Source organism: Prionailurus bengalensis, chromosome D2 (genome assembly GCF_016509475.1).
Source record: "Prionailurus bengalensis isolate Pbe53 chromosome D2, Fcat_Pben_1.1_paternal_pri, whole genome shotgun sequence".
Lineage (NCBI taxonomy): Eukaryota > Metazoa > Chordata > Mammalia > Carnivora > Felidae > Prionailurus > Prionailurus bengalensis.
The window spans coordinates 29,055,817-29,081,794 of NC_057351.1; the positions used below are offsets into that span (position 1 = coordinate 29,055,817).

The 25,978-nt window shown below is 40.5% G+C and overlaps 1 protein-coding gene across 2 annotated transcripts; it reads right to left on the reverse strand.

Annotated features, from left to right (window-relative positions):
- Window positions 1-3,897: 3,897 nt before the first annotated feature.
- Window positions 3,898-25,720, reverse strand: PBLD (phenazine biosynthesis like protein domain containing). 2 transcript variants are annotated; one of them, XM_043596467.1, is made up of 9 exons: window positions 25,588-25,720; window positions 14,695-14,794; window positions 14,016-14,114; window positions 11,196-11,305; window positions 11,079-11,108; window positions 8,514-8,602; window positions 8,069-8,247; window positions 5,341-5,403; window positions 3,898-4,233 (listed from the first exon to the last, which is right to left on the reverse strand). In XM_043596467.1, exons 1-9 carry the CDS (start codon window positions 25,669-25,671, stop codon window positions 4,121-4,123), a joined length of 867 nt encoding a protein of 288 aa, XP_043452402.1. In that variant the 5' UTR covers window positions 25,672-25,720; the 3' UTR covers window positions 3,898-4,120. The 2 variants fall into 2 exon arrangements, with proteins under 2 accessions (XP_043452402.1, XP_043452403.1); XM_043596468.1 differs by lacking the exon at window positions 5,341-5,403.
- Between the last annotated feature and the right edge of the window lie 258 nt (window positions 25,721-25,978).

Genomic DNA, 25,978 nt, shown 5'->3' on the forward strand with positions numbered 1-25,978 from the left:
TATTTTTTCCTGCTTTGTCAAAGATTAGTTGGCCATATGTTTGTGGGTCCATTTCTGGGTTCTCTATTCTGTTCCATTGATCTGAGTGTTCTTGTGCCAGTACCATACTGTCTTGATGATTACAGCTTTGTAGTACAGCTTGAAGTCTGGGATTGTGATGCCTCCTGCTTTGGTTTTCTTTTTCAAGATTGCTTTAGCTACTCAGGGTCTTTTCTGGTTCCATACAAATTTTAGGATTGTTTGTTCTATCTCTGTGAAGAATGCTGGTGTTATTTTGATAGGGAGAAGTAACTTTTTGTTTTTTAATTGAAGTATCATTGACATGATTACTTTCTTTTTTAAGAGTCCCTATATTTTAGAGCTAAATTCAGAAATATTTACCAATGAATGTATATGACATCTGTCTGGAGTTTGCTTCAAAATAATCCAGAGGGGGAGGAGAAGTAAGTGGAGGCATAAATAATTGGCCATGAGTGGGAAATTGTTGAACCTGGGTGATAGGTTCATAGGAGCTCATTATATATTCTCTCTACTTTTCTTATATGTTTGAAATTTTTAGAATAAAATTAAAAGTAAATAAATAAAAAGACAGCATGTGTATCTATTGCTACAAAACGAATTACCTCACAACCTAGTAATTTAAAACAAACATTTATTATCTAAGTTTCTGTAGGTCAGAAATCTGGCACAGCTTATGCTGGTGTGTCTGGTTCAGGGTCTCACAAGGCTGCAGAACTACAGGTATCCCAGTCTTGAGGGGTTGGAGGATCTGCTTCCAAGCTCATTCGTGTGGCTGTCGATCAGCCGCTCCTTATGGCAGTTCACAAGGGGCAGCTGGCTTCCCACAGAGCAAGTGATGAGAAACACACACACACACACACACACACACCCCTACCAAAACAGAAAATGCAGTCTTTAATAATATAATCTCAGGAGTGATATACCATCACTTCTGAATATTCTATTCGTCACACAGACCAACCCTAGTGAAATGTGGGAGCGGACTGCACAAGGGTCTGAATAGCAGAAGGTGGGATCATTGACAGCCATTTTGGAGGCAGGCTACCATACATGGTGCATAAGGCAAAAACGGAGTGCTGTCCAAATTATTCTTGAAAATCCTGTAAATAACCTATAAAGCATAGAAGACAGATATACCAGTGCACAAGCCCAATACTGCCAGTTTTTCCTCTAGTGCTGGAACACTTCACTGTTTTGTTGAGTGCCAGATAAAGTTGTTGGCTTGAATTAGGGACCATGGGCATTCCAAAAATAAATATACTTAAACCCTAAAATCACATTTGGCCATGCCATGAGCATGTATAGTTAAATTCACGTAAATTAAATGCATTATGATAGGATTCTAATGCATTGTTAGAGGGGGAAAGCTTTTGTCTTGGTGACGTCTGCCATTTAGGTCCATTTTGCTGACTCTCTTTGTTTCAGCTCCGCAGTAATAAAGCAGCTGTCTGATTAAAATTTGGCTTCCCAGGGGCGCCTGAGTGGCTCAGTCCGTTAGGCATCCGACTTCGGCTTAGGTCATGATCTCAAGGTTTGTGAGTTCGAGCCGCATGTCGGGCTCTGTGCTGACAGCTCAGAGCCTGGAGCCTGCTTTGGATTCTCTGTCTCCTTCTCTCTCTGCCCCTACCCAACTTGTGCTCTGTCTCTCTCTGTCTCTCAAAAATAAATAAATGTAAAAAAAAATTTTTAATAAAATTTGGCTTCCCAAACATATATGCAAATGCTGAAAAAAATGCTCTGCTCTAATCCATTCCATGATTATTACATTTCTCATTATAATATTAAAAATTGGTATTCTGGCTTTATACGTCAGTCTCTATGCACTAGGTAAATGTGAGTCTGCATCTGAAAGATAGATTCACTCTTGGTACATTTACATAATAGGCTTCTGAGCCTGCACCCCTGTGCCCCTGGACTATGATGAATTTACCCTAGTAATGCCACTCTAGGGGGTACCATCTGAGTGACCTAAAAATCTTCCCCAGGTGTGGCAGCTATATTCACCATACACAGCACATATCCATGAGCTCCCCCACATTTCTCAGTTCCCTTGCTCTTAGATGGTGTATGTGACCAGTTCTGACCAATAAGCTGTGAACAGAATTGACACCTATCATTTCTGAGCCAAACATAGTGAGATTTCCATGCACTCTTTCCTCCTGCTGCAGCAACCATGGAGGCCACATGTTGAAATAGCAGAGTGCAAAATCAGACTAAAAGTACACTTACCAAGGGGCGCCTGGGTGGCCCCGTCAGTTAATCGTCCAATTCTTGATTTCGACTCAGGTCATGATCTCACAGTTCATGGAAACAAGCCCTGAGTTGGACTCTGCGCTGACAGCACGGAGTCTGCTTGGGATTCTCTCTCTCTCTCCCTCTCTCATTGCCCCTCCCCTGTTGGTGTGCTCTCGCTCTCTCTCTCTCTCTCTCTCTCAAAATAAATAAACATTTTTTTAAGTACACTTATCGTGATAGGCCCTGAGTATAAATAATTGTTGAATTGCTATATTGCATACCTGAAACTAAAACAACACTAATATAATTATACTGGAATTTTAAAAATAAATACTTTTTTTAAAAAAGAACTTAGCATATATTTGGGAGATAAAATTCAGACCCTTTCAACTATGCATTTATATAAAATCATTCATACAATTCAGTCCCAGGTTGAGAAAACTACACTCTGTGAAAACCCTCCAGTGATTCTCACCCTTGGTGTCATACTGATGAATTGTGATAAACTGTGAGATGTGTGGCAAGTCACTGGGTACTCATTAAGTTAAAACCCTGAGGCTAGGGAATTGTTTACTTCATTGGAAATTAGGGGAAAATCAAGATTACTGCTATAATAAATTCACTGTCACATGCCTTAACAAAAAGAAATAAAAATAGAAAACATGGTAGCAGTAAGGTGACAAAAATTGGGACACTACAGGAATTTCTAACTCATTAGCTTACAGTTTCTGAGATGGCTGAGAATTGCCATCAATGAGATCACCTGAAACAAACACTTAATGACTTGAAAAAGTCCCCATCCCAAAGTCAATTATAGGTATCCAATATTATAGATGTCACTGAATTGAAATTCATGTTAAAACTAATTTTATTAAAATAAGAGAATAAAGCCTTTTTAAGTTATCACTCTAAATCTATATATCAAGATAAAGGTATTATATTACTTTTAGTATTTAATTTTACTACCACACTAGTACACATACATTTCTTGAAATTTCTGGGGTTTTGGGTTATTCTATGTCCTGATTTTTAGTTATTGAACATGAGTGTGTCCCAATAAGGGAGTAATTTTTTAGGTGCATTAAAATGATTCCTAATCTTACCCTCTGACACATATGAACAGCTTTCGCCTTTTTATCTTCATGACTTACATTCGTCCATATAAATTCATACTATTCATAGACATAGCATAACATTGCTAACATTTTATAGTCCGCTGTAATTTCCTTTCTTAGCACTATATCATGAGATATTTTTCTATATTTCCACATAGTTATTAGGTCTTTTAAAAAAAATTTTTTTTCAACATTTATTTATTTTTGGGACAGAGAGAGACAGAGCATGAACGGGGGAGGGGCAGAGAGAGAGGGAGACACAGAATCGGAAACAGGCTCCAGGCTCTGAGCCATCAGCCCAGAGCCCGACGCGGGGCTCGAACTCACGGACCGCGAGATCGTGACCTGGCTGAAGTCGGACGCTTAACCGACTGCGCCACCCAGGCGCCCCAATTAGGTCTTTTTAATGTCTGCAAAATATTCTATCAGATACTCACACCTAAGTTTAAATGGTTTGATCTTACTCCTCATAAATTTGTTCCTCATTCTGTGATTGGTAGTCTTAATCAAAGGTGACGACATTAGTCTTCATTACTGGTTACTTACATTTCAAATATGGGTAGAGCCAAAACTCCATTAGTTAATTAGTCAGGAAGCATTATTAAATTTCCATTAACATGTCTTCATTTTTCTATTTCTACCATGAGGATTAATTTCTGTGTGAATTTGGTAAAAGCATCCTCTCACATTTCTTTTTACGCAGAAAATACTTAGTCATTCAAAATAGCAGCATGGAACCACAACCACCTCTAGGCTGTCAGAGTGCCCTCTAAAACAATAGCAGTGCCACCTCTAATGTCAACTCGTCCATCAGGACGCAGTGAAATCTCCAGTTCTCCTCCTCGGCAGGAACACTGAAAGGCTAAAGAAAACATAATACAAGTCACAAATTAATATTGTTTGTTTCCACCCTTTTTAGTTAACATAACATAGTGAAAGACCTCTTATTACAAGCTCTAGAATCTTCCCAGCTCAGTTTAAAATAAATTCCTTCATCTGTCCAGAGTACTGCCCTGCCCTGTTCTCCTGAGCACTGAGGAATCACAAACACAACTGATCCACAAAACACACAGCTCCACATCTTTTCTTCCTGAGCCATTTCCTCTATCACTTCCTGTAATGTCCCAGATACACTCCACCTATAGCTTCCTCCCTGCTTCTATCCAGGAGTAAACAAGGAAATGTAATAAGATACAGGCATGGACTAGAAGTCTAAGAAGATAAAGAGGGGTGATCTCGGCCCTCCTGAGAGAGCCTCATCTTCCTGGGCCTAAAGAGGACAGAGGGAGTTTGTTCACTAATTGTGCTTATCAAGCAACCACACGTCAGGCAAACAAGAGGCACAGCCTCAGTCTTCCTGGAGTTCAGTGCGTAGGGGAGTAACTAGACCACAAGCTGCCATCCCCAAATCAGAGTTACCCTACCCTAACCCTCCTACTAAGGCCTAACCCTCCCACTAAGTAAGGCCTCCATCCCATAGGGTCAGTCTCCTACTTTGATTAGTGCAACTGTGTAACCTCCTTTGACTGCAATCTATTTTTCTCTACACCCAAGCAATATATTAATCATTAGGGGACTTAATTCAAAAGCAGTTTTTTTGATTCAATCCTATGACTAGCAATGGCAATATGGAACTTTGGTGATCATCCACTCTCAACTAAGTAACCTCATTGGGCCAAAGTTACACAGCTTGTTGATTCTATTCAACAAATGCTTATTGGACACTCACTGTATTAGAAGTGTGTCTATGTGTTGGGAGGAACAGAGGTGGAAGATGTTTGGGGTGGAAGATGTTCTGAGTAGAGGATGCAGGGTGAAGGAATTTAAAATCTTTCATTTTCATGTGGGTTTTTCATGAAAAAAACTTTCATGACATTTTATTACATTTTCAAGTAAATAGTATATATGAGAAGGAATGCTAACTTCAAGTTCACAAATGTTTTAAAAATTGGAAAAAAACCTGCCGTACCATGCATGTCTTTCTTCCCCAGTTGCTGAGACCAGTAGCTGCTGAGAACGGCATGGGCAGACCCTTAAAAGAAGTGAAGTTATGATACAAAAACAGGAGTGACTTTGTGGTAAATTTATAAGCAATTACAAACAACTATCCAATTTGACTAAACCTTAGATGGCTTAGCCACAGCTGAGTGTGGAATTATGAATGGAGATAGAAACAAAGATACAGAATTTATGGATAAGCTCCTCCAAATGATGTATCTCTTATGTTTTATACTTTCTGAAGGCTGAATTAAACTGCAGGGTTATTTTTATAATTTTTTAATTTGAGTATAATTGATACAAAATGTTATATTAGTTTCAGGTATACAAGATAGTGATTCAATCTCTCTATGTGTTATGGTATACTCACCACAAGTGTAGCTACTGTCCATCACCACGTGCTATTACAATATCATTGACTATATTCCCTATGCTCTGCCTTTTATTCCTGTGACTTACTCATTCCATAGCTGGAAACCTATATATCCTACTCCCTTTCACCCATTTCACCCATCCCCCACTCCTTCCCCCTGGGAACCATGAGTTTGTTCTCTGTATTTATAGGTTTGATTCTGCTTTTTATTTGTTTATTCATTTGTTTTGTCTCTTATTCCACATATAAGTGAAATCATATGGTATTTATCTTTCTCTGCCTGATTTATTTCATTTAGCATAATACCTCTATGTCCATCCATGTTGTTGCAAATGGAAAAAAATCTCATTCTTTGTTATTGCTGCGTAATATTCATGTGTGTGTGTGTGTGTGTGTATCACACATATCACATATACATGTATCACATCTTCTTTATCCATTCACCTATTGATGGACACTTGGGTTGCTATAAATAGCTGCTATAAACATCAAAGTGCATATATCTTTTTGAATTAAAATGCAGGTTTTAATTTTTGTCCTATCAGTTCATTGTCAGCACATGGTAGGAAGATCAAGGGCTTCACATAAATCTTTCTCTATATTTCAAGGAAAATATCTCCTTCCCCCTAGGATGAACATGCAAAGAAAACTGGGAACTATGACAAAAGGTTAAATTTTCCACCAAGCCAACTTTTTCAGGCTTTTGGTACCAATAGAACTTTCTTTTAGTGAGACATTTTTTTTCACTGGATTGTACCCTAGTTTTAGATCAGTGAATAGATATTAATATGAAGGAAAAAAATATAAAGTAATAACTGACAGGGGCACCTGGGTGGCTCAGTCAGTTAAGCGTCCAACTTCAACTCAGGTCGTGATCTCGCAGTTTGTGAGTTTGAGCCCCACGTTGGGCTCTGTGCTGGCAGCTCAGATTCTGTGTCTCCCCCTCTCTCTGCCCCTCCCCTGCTTGCGCTCTCTCTCTCTCTCTCAAAAATAAATAAACTTTAAAAAATAATAAAGTAATAACTGACAGAAAAGTCTCTGGGGGAAGAAAAGGATGGGTTTTCTTCAGGAAAACTTATCAGATGTTATGAGGGATCCACCTAGGATGACCAAACATCCCAGTTTGCCCAAGACTGTCCTGGTTTTATCACCAAAGGTCCTGTAGGCTGAGAAATGCCTCAGTCCCAAGCAAGCTGAGATGGTTGGTCATCATGTCCAAAGACCTTCCCACTTTAGAAAAGCATTATTACAGGGGAAAACACTTGCCCTCTGTACCAATTAAAACCTTTTAGAAGCAGCTGTGCGTGTGTAAATGCAGTCAAAACTTCTTTTCCATGGGGGAGCGCTGAGCTGTACTTTTTGGATGTCATTGGGCATTCTCCTGAGTCCTTAAAAGTGCTTTGCTGAGCTTTGAATTTCACATGTTTTCTCAGAGAGTAACTAAGTCAAAGTCCTGAAACCATTCCAGCCTCTGCCTTCTGACCAGAGCAGGAGCCTCAAAGTTCCTTTCCAGCCTCCTTCTGCCCCAGCCACCATCCCATCCACCAGCCTCCTCCATCAAGCATTCCCTTCTTTTTCTCCTCAGCCCACTCTTCTCAAAGAGCATGAGAGGAGGAAGCTTCACATCCTTGCCCATCTTCGATTTCATCCCTCTGCTTCCGGCTGGCAGATCTTGAATAACCCTGTCCCCAAACCCATCCCACCCACTTTGGGGGTAGGTCTGGGAAAACTCTTCCTGTCCCTATTTCCCACCTACAACCCAGGAGTTTATCCTTCAAAAACCAAATCTTATCTAGATGTCAGCGATCATGCAGGCTGGTCATTGAAAAAGAAACAAAAGGCTTTGGGACTGTAGTGGACATCAGCCCCTGAATTTTGCAAATGGCAGATCTGGGAGTGTTGGTTCAGGGAGCCAGTTTTATAATTACTATTAAAATAGCTAATAGTTATTGGGCACTTATCATGTGACAGGTACTGTGCTAAGCACTTACCATGCATTATCTTTATATAACCCTATGAGGTAATACTCATATTTTATAGAGGAGGGAACAGAAATTTTTAAAAGTTAAGTCATTTGCTCCAGGTCAACAGCTAGGAAACTAGGATGTAAACTCAGACTGTCTGACATAAGGCTGCTATACTGCCTGCTTAATTCTGTAGTTGTCACATGAAACTTCAGTGAAGGGATGGGGGCAGGGGAGATAAGGAAACAGAAACAGCTCAAAACCCAAGCAACCTGAAAAGTCATGTGAAGGGCACTTAAACAGCTATTTGTTATCCTCCTCCTTCATTGTTGAACCATCCCCAGGACCCAATCAAAAAGTACCTGTTACAGGGTCTTCAGCCACACCAACCCACGGTGCAAAATATCTGGAGTAAAAGTCAAATGCTTGGCTCTGCCCTCCAGGCTCTCCTTTAAGGGTGAGAATGAGTCCTTTCACCTTTCCTGTGTTTTCCACTTGCAGAAGATTCTGTGTGTTCACCTTCAGGTTCTCCAAAAATGACCTTGTTCATAAATAGGACCCATTAGGACAAACCCATCCCACAGACCACTACACAGACTCTCTAAAGCAAGATAAGGTGCAGCTTGAGCAAACAGCTCAGCAGTCAGGGAGGAAAGCAAGTTGAATATCTTGCTACCTGGGAACAAAACTCTCTGACTGCATAAATCATGGTTTGACTGGACATAGCACAGTCAAACAAAACCAGAGCTATAAATATGGGTTCTCAGCCCTCCCCAAAGTGCTGACAAAGCCAAAAATTTTGTTTACCTCTTGTAAGTATCACTGAGCCGGACAAGGAGCTTTCGGGTATCGGGAGAATAGCGGATGTCCTGGACCAGTGTATCACCTATGGCAGTCTGTGGAGACAGACCAAAAACTCCTCAGGAGTGCCTCCTGGGTCAAATCATTGATCTTCTGTATGGGGAAAAACCTCTCATGAGCATCTCCTGTGTGCCAGGCATAGCCAACATCTCCAATCCCAAGAGTTTTAGTTCAGTTTCAGCTCTCAAGGTGTTGCCCAAGGAAGGCTAGTTTCCTGGAGACCAGAGACCTTTAAGGGGGTTGAGCTTACCCTCTGAGAGCCAAAGATAGGCATTGTTCACAAGTATTACTATGTGCCTCCACACTCTACTCTTTCAAGTGTGCATTTTCCTCGCAAATAAAGAGGAAGACTTAGAGAGGCCCAGGAACAGGGACGGACACACACACACACACACACACACACACACCCTGACCCAGATCTGAGGGGCCCTGGAGTCAAAGCTCTGAATCTGTCTACTGTCTACTGTCTGTAGAAACGGGGGCCTCAGGCCCACCTCTTAACATTGTTGTGAAGATTAAATGAAATATGTATGTGGTCGCCCTGGGTGGCTCAGTTGGTTGAGTGTCCGACTTCGGCTCAGGTCATGATCTCACGTTTGTGGGTTCAAGCCCCACATCAGGCTCTGTGCTGACAGCTCCGAGCCTGGGGTCTGCTTCAGATTCTGTGTCTCCCTCTCTCTCTACCTCTCCCCTGCTTGCAGTCTGTCTCTCTCGGTCTCTCAAAAAAATAAAATGTTAAAAAAAAAAACTTTTTTTAAGAAAGAAGAAAAAAAGAAAGAATATACATGGAGTCCCAGCATCAGCAAATAGGAGATTCTATATGGCAAGGACTCAGGGCCAGCAGTTTGAATAAAAGTGGGGACTAGACCACTCATCTTAACACTACTCTGTTTGGCAAGCACTGTTTTCACTCAGACTGTGTGCTGTGGATCAGTAACATAGCAACATTTACTAAAGATACTTTCATTCACGCTCTACCTAAGACTGCACACAATCTTGCTCATATCCTAGAACATTATTTGTGTGATTGGTTGTTGATTTGGAGTGCTGAGATTATGAGGGGGGAAAAGCCTCTCCAAGTCACCCTTTGGCACCACCACTGGCTGTAGGCAGAGCAGATGAGAATTACACAGAAGTGATCTGACCATCATTAGGTCGCTTCAGGTCCTCCAATCTTCTCTAGGGGCTGAGATGTTCCAGGTCCCAAAACCAAGACTCCATCCACTTTGGGTGATGCCTCAACTGTCTGCCCCTGTTTCCACAGCTGAATAATGTCCGTCCCTCTAGAAATGGAAACTCTTGCAGCCAGATCCCATCTGCTCTTGGGGACTTTCAGTTTCTCGGAAGGATTATTCAGCCCTCCTCTGCATGAATTCTTATGTCAATTTGAAAGTCTAATTCTCAGCTGAGAATCTTATTGTTAGTTTCTAGGAACATAAAATGACAATACTCACTATAACTAACTCTTTATCATGCCCATTTTACAAATGCTGAGCCTCAGGCATAAAGATACCAGGTTAAGTTCTTTCTACCATGACCAAGGTCTATGCTGTGAATATTTTCCACTTTCTTGACAACATGCTTAAAGTAGTTCATTTTTTAATTTGGCTTGTCTTCCAAAACCTGAGCCACAGGTGGGGCTGAGTGTAAAATCAGAATCTATAATCCTTACTGCTACTCTTTGAAAACATAGACAATATAAGACACTAAACAGATTATAAATGCTTTAGTTGAAAAGTCAATGAGAAACACCCCAGTGGCACCCACAAAGGCCATTTTACAGAATTTTTTTTTTTTTTTGGTCACTGCAGCCCTTGTCCTGGTCTTAACCAGTCCCTTCCTTCTCTACAAACTAAGTACCTGGTCATCCAGAGCTGCTCTGCCCGTCCGGCATCTCCACAGGATGACCATAGTGTGTACTTCACTGGGGAACAGTGAGAATTACAGGAGATATTGCATGTGAAATGCTTATTAGCACCTGGTACTGCACAGGGAGACTCTCCAAAATGTTTATTATCATTATTATTATTCTTGTTTTTAAGACCCACCCTATATAGACCTCCAGAGGAAGGCAGACTATGAATCTTGCCTTCTGTCTCAATTTACCCAGACTTTCCTGCCCTCCTCCATCAAAGCACAGCTCCTCAGCTGACCTCAGCCTCATTCTCCACCACAGAAATTAGGATCGCCCTGCCAGGCAGCTTCCATTCTTTTTTCTCTCAGCCACCACACAGCAGTCTGTCCTCCCCTTACCTTCATGGAAGCTAATACTGACAATGAAGGGTCAGGGAAAATTGCTCAACCTTCTCACCAAATAACATTCAGTATTAAAATCCACACCTCAAATGCACTGTGCACTCTTCATCCGAGCTTAGACTGGAACATTTATACTGATAGAAGGCCTATCTTTGGGGGTCAAAGGCTACTGATCCTTTGGGTTCAAACAACAGATCAGACCAGATGTTCAAATGACCAGATCACATGAGCTTAAGTTTAATTCCTTTCACCAACCTTTATCAAGTCGTCCACTTCATGGAAGTCCTAGATGAGGAGAAAAGACAAGACCATTGTAAAACAGGCAAGCTGTCAGTTGTATACAGTTCATGGCAATAATTAGAAAGAGCTTACCTGGGGGTGAGTTGGATAAAGAGGCAGATCCAGGATGATACCATCCTGTGCTCTTCTGGCCGTTAGTTCCCCACTCAGAGTGACAAAGGTTAGAGTGCTATTCACATTTTCTGGCCAAAAAAAAGAGTCTTACTTTTGTCAATTATAAAGGAATTTTGAGAGAAAATCAAGAAATAGGAAAATAAACTTTGTTATATATTTACATATCTGTTTTGATCACTATTGTGTTTCCCTAGATTCTGTGGCAGTGCTGCCTTTTCCCATAACGAGGGGTCCAACTTTGCCTTACTGTGGTCCAGAGTAGAGAAAGGCATCCTTGGATTCTCACTTGAGAACCGAGAACATAACTGATTGGACTTGACATCATACTGCAAGGCTTCAAATGCCAGCTTCTTTTAGCTTACTAACTGTGCCTTTGAGCAAACTATTTAACCTCCTTAAGCCTCCATTTCCTCATCAATAAAATGGGGTAAAAATTAAACCTACCTCATAGGGATGCAATAGTGTTTTCTAATGCAGATTTTTAAATATACACTATAGAGTTACAAATAGTACTAGTCTAATATGCCAAAGGGATGACAAATAGAATATACAAATTATGAACAACAGTCTAAAGGAACAAATCAAGCTTACCCTAAATAAACCAAGCTATACATAAAATTATCATTTGAAGATTGAGCCTTCATGTTACTGATACAACTTGGGCCACTTATCTGACCTCATTGTGGGTAACATTTTTAGTGAAAACAAAGATTTATGACCTAATTCTTTCCTCCCCCTTAATATTTCTGTGAAACTTAACCATATCTAAAAGGTAAGGAAATTTGGCATTGTCAATTAACTTTCACTGAATATAAAATTTATACTCTAAAACTCAAAGTTTAATTTTTCTTATTATAATTGGTGGAATACATTATTATTTACAAAGCACCTTTTCATAACTTATATAACCTTAAGACCACCCTATGGGGGATCTGAAGGTTATTATTCCAAGTCTCTGCCTCACTTCAACCAATGTGGGGTTTCAAAAGACACTCAACCCAACTTCAGTAAAATCTACTTTTCAAGACTGAGTTCCTAAACAATATTTCAGGATACTTTCCTGCCTTCATTCTTGTTCCCTATCCACAGAAACCAAAATTGTCTTTTTAAGACATATAATGGATTACATTGTAGAGGAGCCTTGACCTGACTCTCAATGTTATCTCCTGCCAGTCACCCCCAAGAAGCTCCAGCCACTCCTAGTATATAGGCTGCATCTCAAGGGCTTTGCATTTGCTGCTACCTCTGACTCCTTCTCACAGTCTAGCTCTTTGCACAGATGGCTTCATATTCTTCAGCCTGAAGGTCCCTTCTCTAGTGCATGCCGTTGTCCAAAATCTCACTCAACCTTCCCCTCTCAAGGCAAGGACTAGGTGAGGCAAGGAAATACAGGGGAACAAATTTAAGGAGGCATCTGCTATCAAGTACAGCCTGAAGGCTTGATTTTCTCCCCCTTCACCCAACCCCAACTGGGTTGTGGAAGGTGTTGGTGACCGACAGCTCTCAGCTGAGTCCCACTCTGTGAATTGCCCTTGGGTGAGTAGAGCTATTTTACCCAAGGTCATGCTGCTTTTCTGGGCATTGGAGGCTGGTCAATGGAAGGTACAAAGGCCCAAACTTTTGCTTCTATTTAGAACTATACTACTTAAAGAACCTTGGCAGCTTTAGACCTCCCTGTGGATTTGGCCTAGGCCTTTCTTTGTTGCTACCACTTTGCAGTTCACCTTCTCGCTCTTGTATTCCACTTTCTTTACTCCCCTACAAACATTGATCCCAAGAATACTGCCCGCAGTTCTTCCGGCATGCAATATGTCTCGGAGTCCACTTCCTGGGGAAACTCACCCTGTAACACCTTCCCTACCACCTCCATCTAAGTAACTCCCCAGAGAACCTCCTTTTCCAACTCTGCACTCACTACAGTTACCCTCTGTCATATCGTCCTGTGTATTTCCTTGTTTAACTTCCTGTTTGTTGTCTACACCTATTCATGGCTACTTCCATCTCCACTTTTAGGGCATTTCTAGGCATCTCTCCCCTACCCCATTCCCACAAAGCCCTGACCTTTATTATACTAAATGTAGCTAGGATGAAAACTGATAGGATTGAGGTCCTGCATCATCTCTTCATAAGGTAAATGTGTATAGTCAGGGCTCATGAATCTTCAGAGTAAAGAATCTCTTGTGAGGGGCGTTTGGCTGCCACAGTCTGTAGAGTATGTGACTCTTGATCTCGGGGTCCTGAGTTCAAGCCCCACATTGGGTGTACAGTTTACAGAAGAAGAAGGAGGAGGAGGAGGAGGAGGAGGAGGAGGAGAAAGAAAAAGGAAAGAAAGAAAGAAAGAAAGAAAGAAAGAAAGAAAGAAAGAAAGAAGAAAGAAGCAGCAGCAGCTGCTGCTGCTCTTGCAAAATGAATTTCAATGTGGGTGGGGACATATTCAGAGCAAAAAGTGCCTTATGGTTCCCAGATATCACATCATGTGAGATGCCTGTTGTGTCTCACAAGCTCACCCGCTGTGTTGGTCAGAGACCAGAGAACTCCTCTTCAAAATAAAATGGCATTCTAGAGAACACTGACCATGGCTTTCCAACATGCCTAGCACATATTCAGGAAGGCCAAAGTCTCGGGGGCTGTTTTTGTTTTGGTGTACCAAATTGCATGAAATAGATTCTGTGATGTCTTTATACCAGTATCTTTGATTCATCACAAAGACTTTGTGAGAATTTTTTTAAATATTGGCTATTTGCTAAATGATGGGTTCATAAAAGAAAATCACATTACTTATTTTGTAAAACAGCACAGCTGCGGAAGCCAGGGTAGCATGGCCACAGAGAGGAACCTCAGTTGCCGGCGTAAACCACCTTAATCCAAAGCAGGAACCTTCAGAGGAAGAAAAACCAAAGAGAAATGAGATCATTCCCATACAAGTGGGTCACAAATTTTTTATTTTCTTACTCTTTTCTAGATATTTCCCTAGCATGATTAATACCTGAAAGGAGGAATGAAGGAGGCCAGCATCGTCAGGCTCCCCAGTGCTGAACTGGAGCTGAAACGTTCAAATCACCCAACACCTGCTCCCTGAGATGAACTGAAAACTAAATCAGAATCTCCCCCTGCTCTTCTCCTATCTGCATGCAAATAGTAAATAGGCATCTCTCTTAAATATCATTCCCCACTGGAAAAGCAGCTTCTGGTATCATTCAAGAATGGCTTTTAAAAAAAAAAGCATAGGGGCGCCTGGGTGGCTCAGTCGGTTGGGCGTCCAACTTCAGCTCAGGTCACGATCTCGTGGTCCGTGAGTTCGAGCCCCGCGTCGGGCTCTGGGCTGATGGCTCAGAGCCAGGAGCCTGTTTCCGATTCTGTGTCTCCCTCTCTCTCTGCCCCTCCCCCGTTCATGCTCTGTCTCTCTCTGTCTCAAAAATAAACGTTAAAAAAAATTAAAAAAAAAAAGCATATTTACTTTGTGTAAAGTTGTCAGTTGGGTGCAGTTTTTGGATAAAAGCAGTTTCAGAGAGATTCATTTCTCTTGCAATTTTTTGATGCATGTCTTCATCCAATTTCTAAATTAGAAAAAAAGTTTATTGAGATTCCAGAAAAACAAATCAGACTTCCTTGGACAACAACTGCCATTAGTTAATAATATAGCTTATTAATATTAGAAGTTACGTGCTTCACAGGAAATAATTGCCAAGGAAGTCCAGATACTTTTACAAAGGTTGTTTCTCAGAAATCTATCCTTGTAACACCACCCTTCATAGGTTGTAGATGCTCGGAGCTGGAACAGACTCTGGAAAACCTACTGGCCTAGCCTACCTTTCATCAGACTATTATCTAATCTGTCTGAGAGCCTATGCTCTCTTCTAAACAATCTCCACAAAGAGAAACTTCACAATCTTCCTTTCTTGTTGAATAAAAAGATGTTCAGCATGCACTCTGGGTAGGCTGGCCCATTCTGCCCCCATTTATACATGCATTTCCTTTTATAAGTCAGGCCTCAGGCCAGAGCTCACCTCCTTCAGGAAGCCTTCCAGACCACTCTGTCTAAAGGCTTTGTCTCCTCCCAGTGCTTAGGCCACCTGAATTTACCCAGTGTATCCCTTCGCTGTCTGTCTCCCACCATCTGAGGGGACATTATGAAGGGATATTATGAGGGCATACAATGTGCTACCTTGCTTTGTCCTGGCTTAGAACAATGTTCTGTATTCATCCCAGAATGGTAGGAGCTCAGTAAACATTTGCTGAAAGAATACATTATTCACTTCATCCTCATTTTTATTTTGTTTTTTATGTGACCTCTATGCCCAACTTGGAGCTCGAACTCATGACTCTGATATCAATAGTCACATGCTGTACTGACTGAGCCAGCCAGGCACCCCACTTTATCTTCATTTTTAAAACCCTCAGTATAGATATTTTTATATACTTCGTATATAACGAAATCAAATACAGAGAGGTTATGTAATATCCTAAGGTTATAATGTGCCTAATAAATGGTAGAGTGGTTAAGAGTGTGGACTTTGTAAGTGGTAACAACTAGTGAATCTAGAGGAAGGATATAGGGATATTCATTGTACCATTCTCAAACTTTTCTGTAAGTTTTTAATTTTTCAGAAAATGGTTAAAAAAATAATGTGAATTTGTATCCTGGGTCAGGTCCTAGTAGCGGTGCAAGAGTGGGCAAGTCACTTATCTCATGGAGCCTCAGTTTCCACACCTTTAAAAATGAGGAGAACAGGAGCACCTGGGTGGCTCAGTTGGTTGAACGTCCAACTCTTGATTTCAGCTCAGGTCATGATCTCATGGTTCGGGTTTGCAGGATCGAGCACCGCATTGGACTCTGTGCTGACAACACAGAGGCTGCTTGGGATTCTCTCTCCCTCTCTCTCTGCCCCTCCCCTGATCAAGCTCGTGTGTGCTCTCTCTTGCTCTCTCTCTCAAAATAAATAGACAAACTTTAAAATAGACAACAGTACTTAAGTGAAAGAGTTACTGTAGAGACACATAAAATACACACACACACACACACACACACACACACACACATTCCTCTTAAGAAAAAAAATGGGTCAGAAATATGCGTTTTCCTTTAGAGAATGAAAATCAACTTTTTAATCAACAAATGCTCACTAGTTAGATTTAAATTCTAAAGAAGTCTCAAGACAAATGTATTTTTGCTTTGGCCAAATGTACTATTCCTGAGCCCCTGAAACCCAGAAATAAGATTTACAACTTTATGCTAATAAATTCATAATTCACTTATCTGACTTATGTAAATTAAACATAATTTAGTTGATGCACATTCTTTGGAAACACTTTCCACACACTCATATAAGGCACAAAACAGTGATTATTTTTTAAACTATCAGCTAATATAAAAATCCTAGTGGACTTACTAAGCTTTTCTTAAAGGAACACCATATTCAAAACCTATAGATGCTCTGTAGTCCTATAGAAAGAGAAATTACTTAAGAAATTGATATTTATTGGGATGCCTGGGTGGCTCAGTCAGCTAAACACCTGGCTCTTGGTTTCAGCTCAGGTCATGATTTCGTGGTTCGTGACTTCAAGTCCCACATCAGATTCTGCACTAACAGGGTGGAGCCTGCTTAGAATTCTCTCTCTCTCTTTCTGCCCTTCCCCCTCTCACTCTCTCTCTCTCCCTCTTTCTCTTTCTCAAAATAAGTAAATTTTAAAAAAAAAGAAATTGGTATTTATTGCCTGAAAACCCAAACATAACACAATGGTTTTGTGTTTTAGTTAACATTTTCCTTTCAAAAGATTAAACCGAATAATGCACATAAAGTGCTCATCACAGTGCCCAACACATAGTAAGTACTTGATAAATGTTAGCTTTTATTTTGAGTGGCTAAAAGCCCATGCTTTAACCAGCCACACTTCTCTTCCTCTCCATAACAAAGACAAACTATTATTATCCCTTTAACACACTGCAAACAGGAAAAACAATGTCTATCAGATAAGATGGATTCTTGCAACATTTCTCAGGGAAGGCAGAAATCAGTCAATTACCAAATGCTGTGCTAGGCCAGCAGCATCAGCACCACTACTGAAGAAACTTGTTAGAAATGCAGAGTCTCAGGCCCCACCCCAGACCTTCTGAATCAGAGTCCTCATATTTTTAAAGATTTTTATTTTGGGGGTGCCTGGGTGGCTCAGTTCGTAAGTGTCTGGCTCTAGATTTCATTTCAGGTCATGATCTCCCAGTTTGTGATTTCGAGCCCTGTGTTGGGCTCTGCACTGATACCACGGAGCCTGCTTGGGATTCTCTCTCTCCCTCTGTCTCTGGCCCTCCCCTGCTCTCTCTCTCTCAAAAATAAATATTTAAAAAAAGATTTTCATTTCTAAGTAATCTCTACACCCAACATGGGGCTCAAACTCATGACCCTGAGATCAAGAGTCACATGCTCTACCAACTGAGCCAGCCAGGTGCCCCTGGAATCTCCTTTTTTTTTTTTTACTAGATCTCTAAGTGATCCGTGTGCACATTAAAGTTTGAGAAACCCTGGTGTATAAGATATGGACCCATGTTCAATGGGATTAGCATCTTGCAGGGAATCAAGACAGACGCAGCAACAATGAGCAACACCAGAGAGTATATAATTGAGACACATAGATTTTGACAATAAATACTCTAGGACTTTTTAAAAAAATTTTTTAAATGTTTGTTCATTTTTGAGAGACAGAGCATGAGCTGGGAAGAGGCAGAGAGAGAGGGAGACACAGAATCTGAAGCAGGCTCCAGGCACACAGCTGGATGCGGGGATCAAACTCACAAACAGTGAGATCATGACCTGAGCTGAAGTCAGACGCTTAAGTGATTGAGCCACCCAGGTACCCCAAAACTCTAGGACTTTAAAGATGAAGCTATGAGGTAGACTTAGGAAAAGAACAAATTTTGGTGAGTTGGACAGGAAAGTTTGTGCAAAGAGCTTTATACTGGGGATGCTTCTTGGGCAACTCACTTGACCTCGCTTCTGTTCTTGTTAACTCCCTGACACTCTAGGATTCTGTAAGCCGAGGCAAGGAGAATTAGGATGGTAGTAATGAAATGGCATGAACACCTGTCACACCTGTGGGCCCAGAGAGTAAGTAGTCCCACCTGAGGCGGGGGGGGGGGGGGGGGGGGGGGTTCTGCTGGGCATCCCAGCCAACAAGGCAACAATGTTAAGAAGCACTCCTCGCAGGGGCACCTGGGTGGTTCAGCAGGTTAAGCATCTGACTTCAACTCAGGTCATGATCTCACGGTTCATGGGTTTGAGCCCTGTCAGGCTCTGTGCTGACAGCTCAGAGCCTGAAGCCTGCTTCGGATTCTGTGCCCCACCCCCCCCCACCCCTCCCCTACTTGCACTCTCTCTCTCAAAATAAGTAAACATTAAAAAAAATTTTTTTTAAAGGAGCACTTCTTGCAGCCCACTGAATGTTCTGTGTGGAAATTGGCCCACATGTCTGTGCATACAACACCCTAGAGAAACTGGGAGCCAACTAATTCCCTAGTACAGACCTCAGTGGTGATTGAAGGCGTAATAGAGAAAAGCCTGTGCTGGTCTTTCCAGATTTGCCTCTGTGGCTGCAGGAACCTGTGGTGCCTGCCAATCCTTCCTCTATCTGATCTGGCCAAACTCCTTATCCTCATCCTTCCTTTCTTTGTCTACTTCTTCCCTCTACCTTTACAACAAGAGTCTCAAAATTCATTAAAGCATCCCACATTGTAGCCAAGCTCACCATCTATTGGTAATAGATTTCTTTGCAAATGGGCTTGTTTGCACATCAACTAGAACACACACTTCATGACTGTCAGCTCTTTAGTCCTCTCTACCTCGATGTATTGCACCAATTGCAATTTGAATTTCTGTGGCTCTAATTTCTGTCCCAGGACACTTAAACTGCACTTGTTATTTGTCTACAGGACCAGAGACACTGTAGAAAGTTTGATAGTAGCAGCTCTCAAATTCAGGCAGCTGAATTTCTACACTGGAACCAAAGGTCAAGGTAATGGTGAATCGTGAGAGGGCTAATGTTGTTTCAACTTTGAGAGCTTTAGAAGAGACTGCATTCATTCAAAAAACTGAATTTTTGTTCTAATAATTTTTTTCATTTTACCGTAAAGTTGTTTATTTTCAAATGCAGCACATCAAGGTTACACACCAACAACTGTTAATTCTCTTCCTCTAATATCCATTTCCCTTTGGCAATCTCATGAGTCAAATTTCCAACAGCAAAAACAGAGGCATGGTTGTTTTTCTGAGTTCCAGTGTACTGCATTGGGACACTAAGGTATCCTCACCATTTGGCCCACAAACATTAATGATCAGAAAATCAGAGCAAAGTTTTAAAATACTCCCATCTTGTGGCAGCTTAGAAACATGACAGTCAAAACATGATAGTCCTGCTATCGTTCCCAGTTCATTTGTCCCTCTGCTGTAGATGGATCCCAACAAAGGAAACACACTTGGATATGGAAAGTTCTAAATCATCCAGGAAGAAACAGGAGGTTCCTTATGAGGCACTTGTATTTCATATTTTGAAGTTACGTCCACACAATGCAGCACTCAAACTGTAGGCCATCTTTGGTTGTTCCTGATGGTTCTTATGGGTGCCTAGTCCTTCCAGCTCCATCATAGAACCCAAAGCTCATACTCACCTTGCATACCCCGCCCACCCCACCTCACCAATGAGAATAAAAGATCAGTAGTTGTTAGCTAGAACTCTTAGAGATTTTTGCCATAATTTAATTAATTAATAGATTTACTTTCACTCAATAGCTATTTAGTGCCTGACATGTGCTAGGCCATGTGTAATAGAACAAGTTAGAATAGGTTAAGATTTCATAGAATGTGCAGTCTAGTGAGGAAGACAGGCATTAAATGAATTTCAAGAGTGATGCATGCTACCAACTGGGAAGTAAGGGGTGCTGTAGGAGAACATATCTACTGTGGTGATGAGTATGATGGGTTAAAAGCATGGGCTGTGCAGTCAGGCAGACCTGGGGTGGGGATCCTGAAGTCAGCCACTTAGGTAATTACTTAACCTTCCTCTGCCTCTGTCTTCGCATTTGTAAAATGGGATAAGACCTACTCTTAGAGTAGATGTAAGCATAAAATGAGATAACATATAAAAAGCAATTTAGCACAGTATCTGGCTGAACCTGCCTGAAGTCATTGCTCCCAAAGCTGAGGGTTATGTGCTAGAAGAGAGTGATGTAGAAATTCCCACATCAGCGTCTCCTCCCTTGCATTTCTCTCTTCCCTCAAATACTGGGCAAGAGAAAACCTTCAATGGCCTAGAAAAATCTTCTCTGCACTCTTCATCCCTTTTCTGGCCATAAAAATGAGATGACTTTGGAATTCCTGAGAAACCCTAGGAGCCTCTGACCCGGTAGAAGCACACAGAGCCAGTGATCCTCTAAGGAAGGGCACCAGATTTGGAAATGGCCATTGCGTCATAAGCTTCCCCACATGAGTTAAAGCACAAACTGAACTGAACACAGTATTGCTGTATACTTGTTTTTCCTTAAATACATAACACACCAAGCTGTAAAGAGGCCTTCGTTACCCTCTAAATTTAACCAGGAAAACTGGAACAGCGAGTTGTTTAGGAACTAAAATGAAGCATTCCTCTTTAAAAGTGCAAAGCCAATCCTCCTTATTGTCCCTGGAAATGTTTGGGTTAGTGTTTAAAAGAATACACACACACACATATGTATATATGTGAATATAATATTGATTGTGGCATAGTGTCCAGCACATGGTACGTGGCCAGGAGATGCCAGCTGAATTGGAATAAATGTATATTCTAGGCATACAACAAAGCTGTTTTTATAGATAATTTTAACAGGAAAACTCAAGAATAAACCACTGTTTAGGGGTGCCTGGCTCAAATGGAAGAATGTGCGACTCTTGATCTCGGGGTCATGAGTTCAAACCCCATGTTGGGTATAGAGAATACTAAAATAAATAAATAAATAAAAACTTTTAAAACAAACAAAACAAATATTAAACGACTGTTTAAAAGATCCTCTGATCACCAAACTCCACACCCAAAAAACAAATAACCCAGTGAAGAAATGGGCAGAAAACATGAATAGACACTTCTCTAAAGAAGACATCCGGATGGCCAACAGGCACATGAAAAGATGTTCAGCGTCGCTCCTTATCAGGGAAATACAAATCAAAACCACACTCAGGTATCACCTCACGCCAGTCAGAGTGGCCAAAATGAACAAATCAGGAGACTATAGATGCTGGAGAGGATGTGGAGAAACGGGAACCCTCTTGCACTGTTGGTGGGAATGCAAATTGGTGCAGCCGCTCTGGAAAGCAGTGTGGAGGTTCCTCAGAAAATTAAAAATAGACCTACCCTATGACCCAGCAATAGCACTGCTAGGAATTTATCCAAGGGATACAGGAGCACTGATGCATAGGGCCACTTGTACCCCAATGTTCATAGCAGCACTCTCAACAATAGCCAAATGATGGAAAGAGCCTAAATGTCCATCAACTGATGAATGGATAAAGAAATTGTGGTTTATATACACAATGGAATATTACGTGGCAATGAGAAAAAATGAAATATGGCCTTTTGTAGCAACGTGGATGGAACTGGAGAGTGTGATGCTAAGTGAAATAAGCCATACAGAGAAAGACAGATACCATATGGTTTCACTCTTATGTGGATCCTGAGAAACTGAACAGGAACCCATGGGGGAGGGGAAGGAAAAAAAAAAAAAAGAGGTTAGAATGGGAGAGAGCCAAAGCATAAGAGACTGTTAAAAACTGAGAACAAACTGAGGGTTGATGGGGGGTGGGAGGGAGGAGAGGGTGGGTGATGGGTATTGAGGAGGGCACCTTTTGGGATGAGCACTGGGTGTTGTACGGAAACCAATTTGTCAATAAATTTCAGAAAAAAAAAATAAAAAAAATAAATAAATAAAATGTGAACTTTAAGCAAGTAGAAAAAAATAAATAAATAAATAAAAGATCCTCTGAAACAGTGGTTTTCAACTGGGGGCAATTTTTTATTGTCATGATAGGGAAAAGGGAAGACTGCTATCATCTAGTGGGTAGAAGCCAAGGATGCGGCCAATACTGCAGATGACAACCTCACCCTACAAAGAACTACCCAGTTCTGCCACTGTTGAGAAACCCCACCCTAAATATACACCCACAAACAACACCTATGTACAACAACAAAAACAACAACAACAACAACAACAACAAAACAACTTGAGGCTTTGTTAGAATATGAAGGAGAATAATTATAGGCTCCCTACCCCTGTTGATATGTGATTTTCATTAATTAACACTGTTTTACAAAAGAATAAACAGCATATCACCCCTTATCACTACCATAGCCCTCTGACCCATTCAAGTTTTTGGTCATGAATTCCTGTAGTTGTTACACAGCTATCAAAGTAAAATATCTGTTTCATTTTTTTAAATATTGTTTCTATACATTTTTATACCTGTACATGATCTTTATTGTCAAATTCATTGTCCAGCATTTGAGGACACCATCAAGTTTTTAAGGTTTTAAATATTTTTTTCAATTATCTGTTCCATATTCCATTTAGCCCTTAATCAGTTTTATTTTCAGCTAATGTACAGCATTAAAAGTTACTCGCGTGAAAATTCTTTAAATGGACTTGTCTAGAAAGGAAAACAAAAGAAACTTTACAATATTCTAGAAGCTCTTGGAATGTTGTTAGCCAGAATTTTTTTTTTTTTTTTTTTTTTTTTTTTTTGCTTTCCTTCCAGAAGTCTTTTATCAAGTGTTGAAACAGCTCAAAGAGCAATTACTTTGTCTTTAGTCTGCCCACCAAGTTTTTTGCGATTAGTCTCATCTCGGTCAAATTTTTAAATAATTTTAAACAAAACAAAACAAAAAAGAACATCCCTTTGAAGCCCTTCACTTAAAATCTGAAGTAGTTTCCCTTCTGAAAAATCCAACATTGTTCTGTTCTCTGAGTCCCTCTTGTAGATCTTTTAGCCTTTGTGGTAACTATTGAATAATGATCAGGTTTACATGTCTGTTTTTCCCACTAGACTTTGAGCACCTCAAGGGCAGGCAAACTTACTCAACTTTGTACCTCCTATCCCTACCCCAAAGCCTGGCTCGTGGTAGATATGGACAAATATTTGTAGAATACAGTAATGACAGGCTAAACACTGACCAAACTATGGGAAACATTACAAGGTTTAACAGTTATTTGTCTCTGATATTTTCCTAAGTTTATTTGTGTTCTCTCTAGGTGTTTCAGGTGTCCACTGTGTCCAACCATGGGTAAAAGAATCCAAGGGCATAAACCACAGTTTATACTTCCACTCTAATTTTTATTGCTTATGAATTGAGAAAAGTGCCAAGTTAGCCTCTAGGAGAACAGGATTCCCCAGACCACAGAATAGGAAACTAGCAAACTATTCTTTAGATATCTATTCAGTTGTCTCTGACAGGCCACCAAATTAGCCTGGTCCCACAGGTCCAAAGCCCGGAAATGAATTGGGAGAGCATCCCTGAATCGTGGGCTTCCTTATTTTCTTTTTCTTTCTTCCATTCTTACTGAAGCATATTGCTTTGAACTATGCTAAGTTCTCTGCTTAAATGTTTATGTCCTGGTTTTTCCAAATATATAAAAAACATGTAAAATAGAATTGAAGAGCGAGAAAAAGGCTCCGGTGTGTAGTGCATGTACTGGAAGTAAAAGGAATAAATTGAAGAATATTGCTAATTCTTGTCATTTGGTGAAAATTGAGTATATAAATCACTAGAAACTATTTTCAGAACTCTTCCAGGAGATTACATGAGGACATGCGACAAATACACTAAGTCTCTTAAGCAATTTCATTCATTTCCACAATTCCTTGACATGAAGCTGTTTGCCAGATTATTTCTAAAGAAAGTTCACGATTTAGAATCTGGTTGTTAATCATTCTCTCAATAATCCTCCCAAGCTCTTGTGTTACTTGATAAAGCCTATTAACTTAATTACTTCCTGCATTTTATGGTTGGAAGATGCCAGCTGCAAGGTTGCATAATGAATGTATCCTTAAGGACAAGATGAGGACTTTTCATCACCATTTTGCTGCTCTGCTTTAGGGAGAAAGGGTACCAAGTGTACCAAGAACTCAATCAACAGCATTCACCCATCTCAGTAAAACCCCAGCCATTCTGCATCTTGAGAGCACAATAGAAATCACTTGGGGAAACTTTAAAAAACAGTGCTGCCTGGGTTCCACCCCTAGAGATTCTGGGATGCACGTGAGCATGGGAATTTTAAAGCTCCTTGGGTGATTTTAATATACAATTTGACATTCATTGCACTTAAAGTCTCCAACACACACTTGGCCCAGCTTAGTAAAACTTATTTAAGATCATCAAATGCTTACTGTGTTTTCGAAGTAATTCTCAGACAATCTGCTCTTGCACTAACTGCTCTGAGTGGAAGGGCTCCTTGGCTTGTTTCCTAATACCCAGGTACCAACACAAAGCACTGAAGGTCAGTGAATATTTAACTATTCTGTTAATACTCATCCTAACCAAAAGCCATTTTTAAAATGAGACTTTTAGGGGACACCTGGGTGGCTCAGTCGGTTAAGCATCCAACTTTGACTCAGGTCATGATCTCCCAGTTCATGGATTTGAGCCCTGTATGGGGCTCTCTGCTCTCAGGGCAGAGCCTGCTTTGGATCCTCAGTCCCCACCACCACCCCCCACCCCCCGACCTCTGCCCCGCCCCCTCTTTCTGCCCCTCCCCCCACTCTCTCTCAAAAATGAATACCAAAAATGAATAAACTTTTTTTTTAAATGAGACTTTCAAGAAAAAAAGTTCTCCCTACATTAGAGCTTAATTATCACTTAATTACTTAATTCCTTGCAAAATGTTTCATTTACTTGGTCCTGAAAAGAATTTCTAATTGTCTGAACTATAGCTAAGGTTAAAGATATCCAGCTAAAATCTTTTATGTTAAATATAATATCATCCATGTCTGGTCACATAAAACTCATCTAATTTCATTCGCTTTCACATTTGGTGCTCACTAAATGAAAACCTGATGGCTGAAAATGAGCTCTATATCTTTTTTTTTTTTTTTAATAGGTTCTAGTTCTTCCTTACGTAAGTCTTTATTTTTCTAGACTTAAAGCATCTGGGTGTAAGCATTCTCATCATATAATTTGGTCAAAATCAACTTGCAGACATAAACATTGCTGATATCATTTGACAAAGAACACAAACCAAAGACAAACAGGTGGGTCTGATTGTTGTTGTTGTTTTTAAGAAATATTTGGTTCTACAGGAATCTAGAATTTTAAGCACCGCACTTCAAAACCAAGTACTTACATTTTCCAGAAGACAAACAGCAGCAGGATTCCCGTGAAATGCTTTTGCTGTAAATGCATCTACTGTGAAAATAGGGAGCTTCATTTTCCTTGCTCTGCAAATTGCCAGTAGCCTGCTTTATTTCTTGTTGTTGCAAAAAATCAGGAAGTTAATGTTTTACTTGGTGTACAGAAGCAACCAATAATTAATTCCCAGGTACAAAGTCAACAATTTCTCTAATACACCTAAAGATAGGTGATCCCCTAGTATTTTTAAGTCTCTAAATTGAATTTGTTTTCAAATACTGGATAAATAGAATATTTTATTTTTAAATTTTGTATTGATGTTTATACTGTACGTATACTTAAGAACATAATCATATTCTTTGTTAGAGTAGCCAACCTAGCTTAGG